The sequence below is a fragment of the Podarcis liolepis genome (genome assembly GCF_965112155.1).
Source record: "Podarcis liolepis genome assembly, chromosome: 5".
Lineage (NCBI taxonomy): Eukaryota > Metazoa > Chordata > Lepidosauria > Squamata > Lacertidae > Podarcis > Podarcis liolepis.
In genome coordinates this window covers 79,249,885-79,257,235 of record NC_139556.1, presented here as the reverse complement: position 1 = coordinate 79,257,235, position 7,351 = coordinate 79,249,885, and the positions used below count along the sequence as shown (strand labels likewise).

Below are 7,351 nucleotides of genomic sequence, written 5' to 3'. Positions count from 1 at the left end.
CGCTTCATCCTCTTCCTCACACAAGCAGCGCGGCCACAGCTCAGTCGCGGCGTCTGTCTGTCAGGCAGCAGCAGCTTCGGCGGCGGCCAAGATGGTGGCGAAGCAGCGGATCCGGATGGCCAACGAGAAGCACAGCAAGAACATCACGCAGCGCGGGAACGTGGCCAAGACCTCGGTAGGGGCTCCTTCGCGGAGGAGGCCTCGGAAGCCTCTTCTCCCCTTTCCCCTCAGCGCCCTCCTGCGACCGGGGAGGGCAGGGGCCCGTCTCCCCCTGCCGGTTTGCCCCTCGCGCGGGAAGCAGCCTCTGAAGGGGGAAACGCGCGAGGAAGATGGGAGGCTGTGTGGGAGGGGGGGGGGCTTCGCCTTTAACCGGTTCCTGAGGGGCTGAGGAGGAAGAGGAGGATGGGGGGAGACTGGGGGGGGGTTGTGGCCTCCCTTCCCCCGGCCGCTGAGGGACGGCTGCCCCCGAAAGAACCCCCCCTCCTCCTCCTCTTCCTTCTTCCTCCTCTTCTTCTTCCTCACCCGAGCCGTCCTGACGCGCTGGCTCTTCCCACAGAGAAACGCCCCCGAAGAGAAGGCGTCGGTGGGGCCCTGGCTGCTGGCCTTGTTCATCTTCGTGGTGTGCGGATCGGGTAAGCGCTGGCAGCTGGGCGGGATCGGGCCCCTTGTCCACCATCTCCATCAAGGGAATTGGATTTTTTTTTAGTGGGGTGGGGGTTGGTTTTCAGGTGGGGAACCCCTTCCCGCCTGAAAGGTCTTGGGTTAGCAAAGGTAAACAAGCTGCTTTCCTCTCAAGAAGTTTTTTTGGATGGCGGTGACACTTGTTTGCTTCCCACAGATGTTCCCCTGTGCTTCTCGGGTGTCCAGCAGTTTGTGGTCCTCAAATTGTTGGTTATATTTGCCAAGACGTGATCAGGGAGAAGGAAACTGTTCTCTTAGAAGAGGCTTTTTCTTTTTGAGTGGTGGAAGGTGTTTTTGCCTAAAAGGGGGGCAGCACTGCTTCTCGCAAGTGGTGAGATGGGGAGCAGGTGTTCCGAAACATCTGGAGAGGTGTAGCGGATTTGCTGGGCAAGGTGGACCCCTATGGCTGCTGCTGGCGTTGAGTGCCATATGGGCAACTCTGCCATATGGGCAACTCTACCATTGGACCTTATTCAGTTACCGGGAGTTACCAATTTAGCTCTTAGGTTCTCACATTGGTACTTTTTCATCATAGCTATGCTGGTTTGTGTTTTAAAAAAACCTGCTTAAAATTACTAGACAATATATTGGAATCCCTCTACACATACACACATGTTGCCTAACTTGATTGGGCTAGTGATATTTGCCCACTTTTTCTGAATAACCCCCACTGATCTTTATGTACATCTGTAGCAATAAGGACTTGCAAAAGATAAAGGCATCCTTAGAATTTTAGTTTCTCAATGCTGTCTTTTAAGTTTGTTTTCCCAGAAGTGACCCACAAATCCCAGTGGTATTGTCTGTCTAATATACCTGTGTTCAGGTTTGCACAGCAGACTAATATAGCTGGCCTTTTGGAAGTTGGTATTTGAGACTTACCCATTTAAATAGCTAAATTGCAAGTAAGGTAATTTTTCCGGTACACCAGGTGGCTCAGGACAGAGCTTCACAAAAAGAAAGAAAGGGTATGCAAAACAGATTTCCTGAACACCGTCAGGGAACACTGTTAATAATATGTGATGGTTCACCTACTTCTATAAGCTTATCGGCTCCATTTTTTATATCCTTAGGAGTTGTGTTGATGGTTACAAATAAGATAAGGAGAGTAATAGTTATTATTACTTAAATGAGGGGCTTTATTCACATGAACTTTGCCTACTTCACAAATGGAGGAGACTGGTATTTTATTGTGGGTTCATAGCTGTTTTTAAATGTCATGCTTATACCCCTTATTGTGGCTACTTAGTTGTTGAGGTAGCAAGCAGTGATCTAAACTAATAGGTTACAAATGTGCTGCCAATAGCAATTTTATACACTATGCTGAAAACAGGAAGATTTACATTGTCAACCATTGCTTTCTTTTAAAACAGCCTTCCTAGCCACACTTACCTGAGAGTATGTACTACTGTACATGGATCAGTTCACTTCTGAGTTATTATGTGTAGGACTGAGTGGGAAGTCATATTGCTGAAATCAAAACTGCTAATTAAAATAGGTTGATTTCAGCTGAGAAAACAGGCAAAATTTTGTGCCATATGGTATAGTTTCACACTTCACTTGGTCTTTCTAATGTGGCTTTCTTGGAAGATACTTATATAAAATTGGGAGTAGTAAAATGTTCTGTCTTACACAGCTTAGTAAAATCAAGTGGAACTTGTTCAAAGGTTTTCTGAAATCTGTTTTACTTGGTGTATAATACAATGCCAATGTACATAACTCTTTAAAATGTGCGTCATTTGATATATTCTAACATAGCAACATCTAAACCTGTTTCCTTTTGCAGCTATCTTCCAGATTATTCAGAGTATCAGAATGGGCATGTGAAGGAGCTGATCCTTAAACAAGATTGTTATATTTCTCCTGTGAACTATGAACTCTCATTCCTGATGTTTGATAACTTGGAATTTAAATTAGCTGTCGTCTTGCTTCTGAAGAACTTTCCATGTTGACCATATGTCATTCCAGGTTCCTTCACAAGTCATTCCAAGTTTTTTAGTCCATGCCACAGTGCCTTGAAAAAGCACCACATGTATAAAGCAATAAAGAGTTATTGTTAACTTACAATCGTGGACCTACTTATTCTGTGAATCAAACCCATGCTTTATGTTAGTATATTAAAGTGTAAGCAGTGTAGATACTTAGTGACTGCATTATATGTAAACACCGATCTTTCTTATGTTTCTTCTGTATAAATGGAAGTTGTTTTATTTAAAATGGAGAAGTTAAGCTTATCAAACAGTGATTGTATGACTAGTTCAAAACACACTCAAGCAACTCGGTCAATGGATGTGTGCTGTGGTTTTTGCTTATCTAAAAAGAACATCTGTATGTGGTAGCTTAGCTTGACCTTAGCATGTGGCAACTTAATAAGTCTCAAATTGTTCTGATAGAAGATCTTACCCTATGCTTCTTGGAATATTGTTTTAATAAAACAATGTAGTTAAAACCAATGGTTTAATTGACCATATACATAAATGAACAAACCTCTTCAGTCTTAAAAAGCACCAGAAGTTTTACAAAATGCTTAATTGTTGTTATGCTGTACTTGAGTGTCAATGTTTCTCATGTCATCATTCCTTTCTTTGGGGTGGTTAATCCTCTTGGGAGCAACTGAAACTTAAGTGTAAAACATCACATGCTGACTTGTTCCACGATACTATAATGTTCTTGATAGCCCACCCAAAGAGCACTAACATGCCTGCATCCTGAATAGTTCCCCAGTTCAGCTGAATAAGTTAACCAATCCAGAGTTTTATATTGCTGTGACTTAAATCTTTTTTTAAAAGAATCCTACAGCATTTTCATTTCATAGAAATCAAAACAATGTAAGAGTAAGTGGGTTGTATTTTCACAGGCTAGTAGACACAACAGAAGTATCCATCTTGTTGCAGAACATAGTGAGGTAAATACAAGGCTGGGCACTCTTCCAGGGAATGCCTTCACAAACAGGTAATTGGACCACAAATAAACTACTTAAAGGGCTACGTGAGGGGAAAGTTAACTAGGTAAATTACTCTGTAATTTTGCAGGGTTGCATTGCTGATGGGCAGGTGACTGGAAGGCTACATTTCTTACCATTAGCTGTCAGCACATTCTGTAAATGAGAAATGCTTGTTTGTAATCTAAGAACTATTTCCAATAAATTACTTTAAAATCTGAGGTGCGTTAATTTCTTTAAGTCCTTAACTTAAGTCTTTATTTAGGTAATAATAACCCTGCGATTCTTACGGGAAAACGGTTATATTAAGGGCACAGCACCATGCTCAATTTATGACAACTTTTGAGCCCTCTAGGATTTTCTGCATAGCCCATGCTAGTGATATAATGTCAGCATCAAGGTTTTGCTGATGTTGACTCAACATTGTTGGCACAGCTGTCAAAGGTGAGTGTCACTGGGGGAAGAGCAGGCTTAGTGTGAATCGAACAGGTCCTTCAGATTCTACCCTTGAGTACCGACGATTTAAGTTACACCAACAAAGGAGACCAACTTAGTTGGTCTTTAATGTGCTACTGGAAGGAATTTTTTTATTTTGACTATGGCAGACCAACACGGCTACCTATCTGTAACCAACAAAGGAGATCGTGTAAATCAAAAAAATTCCTATGGAGAGTCAGAAAAGTCTTCCTGCCACTCTGCTCACATCACTGCAGTGATGCCAATCACAGCATGCATAGAATAGTGTAGAAAATCCTTAACACGGAGTCCATTTCTCAGATGCCAGCACATGCAGCTCTTATCTCTGGTCTTAAGCCCTGCACACCAAAGGGAATGTTGATGTTGAGAACTGTGGAGAAATGCTTAAGAATAAAACTTGTGAAGACCCTCAGGACACCCAGCAAGAACTTTTGTACCACTCCGCAGGTAAGTAGATGGGGGGAGCTTGACTTAAGCTTTAAAGTATGGCTGCTACAGATGTCTCCCATGTCTCTCTCCCACTTTCCACCCTCTGTCCTTTACAGTGTTCAGCGGTGTATTGGCTAATCCTTCCTCAGCAGCTGGTGACACCATCACATGGTTAGAAGGCACTGTGTAGAAGGAGGGGCATTGGGGTCTGTGAACCATCAAATTCAGGTAAGCTCTCTAGTGATTGAAGGGCACTCCTCTCAAACCATCCTTACTATTGACTAAGCTATCATAACACCCTTCACTCTGCAGAATTGCAGCCCGGCCACGTGGAGGTCAGTCAGTCACTACACATTGCAGTTCCCTAGCTGGGAGAAGAGTGTTCCTCTGAGGAGCAGCTAGGTGGCAGCACTCTCACAAACGCATACTGGACATCTAGGTCCAAGACCTTCCTGTCAACTGCTGTCATCTTTGCTGCCTTTTCGCCTCTTCCTGGGCAGCTTTCAGGCAGGTGCAACAAGCAACATACCTCTTATTCCTGTTGCCGTGCAGTGAGCAAAAGAAGTGTACCAGCAGTAGTAACCAGTATGATTCCAGCTGTTCCTCTGTGGCGTTGCCAACTTGATATTCTAGTGGGCTCATGCATCTTTGCAAGTTGCTTGCTCGGCAGTTGTGAATGCAGTGTGGCACAATAGGGTAAATGACATCTGAGCTGCCGTGAAACTTTCAAGATCACAGGAATCCTAAGCTAAGAATGGTGACAACTCTTATGCCATGTGTCTTTCAGAACCTGCTAAAATGATGCTGTCCACTTTGTTAGTGAGGATAAGCAGAGAGAGATCACTTCTATCCACCAAAGTTCTTTCTTGCCTTCTCTTACCTTGAGATATGATTCTGGGAAGGATGGGGTCTTAACCTACCATAACTTAGGGTAACTGTCCTCTGTTAAGCTGGCAGGTTCTCCTGAGTTGCTGCTGCTGCAATGAACGAAGCATTTAGTTGAGGGAGGGAGGGAGAACAGATGACAAAATTTGGGGCAATAATCAAAGGAGCATGTGTCCTGTGAGCTGTCCGTCTGACTGCGCTGCTACCTCTCTGACACTCCTCAGATGTGTCCCTATTTGAGGCATCTCCCTGTTGTGCAGTCAAAAGCCTGGTTACAGTCATACCTTGGAAGTTGAGCAGCTTAGTTCCTGAATGTTTTGGCTCCTGAACGTCGCAAACCCAGAAGTGACTGTTCCGGTTTGCAAACTGTTTTGGAAGCCAAACTTCTGATGGGGCTTCCAATTGGTTGCAGGAGCTTCCTGCAGCCAATCGGAAGCTGCGCTTTGGTTTTCAAACGTTTTGGAAGTCGAACGGACTTCTGGAACAGATACCGTTCAACTTCCAATGTACGACTGTATTAGCAATAGTTGTGTGATACAGGTCAATTTGAACACCTATTTGTAGAGGGATTTCCAGACGTTCCTTATTGCTGAATTGCTGCTTGCCCTAGGGGCTCTTTCAGTAGTGATTGGTGGGTTGCCTGTTGTGTATGGCTCGGGGGTGAGGTCTTGGAGATGTTTCCCTATTGCTGTGTGTGGAATGGGTCAGTCTATGCATGGCTATCAAGGCATTGTTGGCATGCTACTCTGTGATTGGTTTGTGCCAGTGGTGTTGCCTTGGGCGCTGGGGGAATGGGTAGCATTGTAGCTATGGTTTTTATAGTTCTTTTTTTTTTAATGATATTTATTAGAAGTTTAAAAATTACAGAAAAAAGAAGAAAAGAAAACAACAAAAAAATTAACAGGACGTAATATATAAAAAGAAAAACATAAAAAACAATACAACAATATAGCAAAAAAGAACAATAACATTAAAACACACATCCAATATTCCATATCATTATCTTTCATTTACTTGTTTCATTGACCTCCTCACACCTCCCTTTTTGTATTCTAGTTTAATTAATTATTTCAGCAAATTCTTTCCATCTTTCTCAATTTTTGTTGTATAACAGTCTAACCTATTAATTAACTCAGCAAATCCTTTCCATCTTTCACTGTATTCTGTCATTAAATTTACCTTAATTTATTTTAACCTTATCATACCATAAAAAGCCTTAAAACTTAATACTTATTTGTACATAACTCCTTATATCATTTCTACTAAAGCCAAATAGTTTCATTCCAACATTTTCCCTAACACTCATTAATTTTACACTAATTCCCAAAATATTTTTTTTAAAACTTTCTTCCAATCTTCAGCCAACGTCTCTACTTCCAGGTCTCGGGTTATGTCAGTCCTTTCTATCCATTCCATCTAGTCCATCAGGTTTTTATAGTTCTAACTCTTCCCCTTCCTCCGGTGTTGGAAGTACATATGGGATCCTGGCTAAATTATACTGGTGTAGCTAAGGTCACAGGAATGCTATGTTACCCTGCAGTTACTTGGAAATAAGTTCTACTGGATCTGGTGCAACTGCAAAATAAGTCACATAGTTTTGCCAATAAGTACATGGAAATGTGCCATTGTATCAATGTGCCTATGGAATAGTAATAATAATAATAAAAATAATAAATAATTACTAGTCTTCTCTAGTTATTAATTACTAGTCGTTGTCTTCTTTGGAGATCACTCGTATCCGAGTAAGATTGTCTTCCATGAACATGGTTTTGGCAGTGAGTCCGTAAGTGACTGTGGAGACCAATTCTGGATCCACACATCCTCCCACAGTGGGGACATAGGTTTCTGGGAGGGAGTTTTATCACGGTGCCAAGCATGCCTTCCTCTTAGCACATTTTTTCTTTTAGTCCTGAGTTCAAGCATCTTCAAAGCCCATGACAC

At 42.5% G+C, this 7,351-nt stretch overlaps 1 protein-coding gene across 1 annotated transcript; it reads left to right on the top strand.

Annotated features, from left to right (window-relative positions):
- Positions 1-40: 40 nt before the first annotated feature.
- On the top strand, positions 41-3,840 carry SERP1 (stress associated endoplasmic reticulum protein 1). The gene is made up of 3 exons (XM_083505164.1): positions 41-175; positions 557-632; positions 2,465-3,840. The coding sequence occupies exons 1-3, from the start codon at positions 92-94 to the stop codon at positions 2,503-2,505; spliced, it is 201 nt and encodes a 66-aa protein (XP_083361290.1). The 5' UTR covers positions 41-91; the 3' UTR covers positions 2,506-3,840.
- The last annotated feature ends 3,511 nt before the right edge of the window (positions 3,841-7,351 follow it).

Bases quoted from the DNA above. Each gene is read 5' to 3' on its own strand.
- SERP1 (XM_083505164.1), top strand. From the start codon at position 92: ATGGTGGCGAAGCAGCGGATCCGGATGGCCAACGAGAAGCACAGCAAG. The intron at 176-556 runs GTAGGGGCTCCT...CTCTTCCCACAG, and splicing joins GGAACGTGGCCAAGACCTCG to AGAAACGCCCCCGAAGAGAA. The intron at 633-2,464 runs GTAAGCGCTGGC...TTCCTTTTGCAG, and splicing joins CTTCGTGGTGTGCGGATCGG to CTATCTTCCAGATTATTCAG.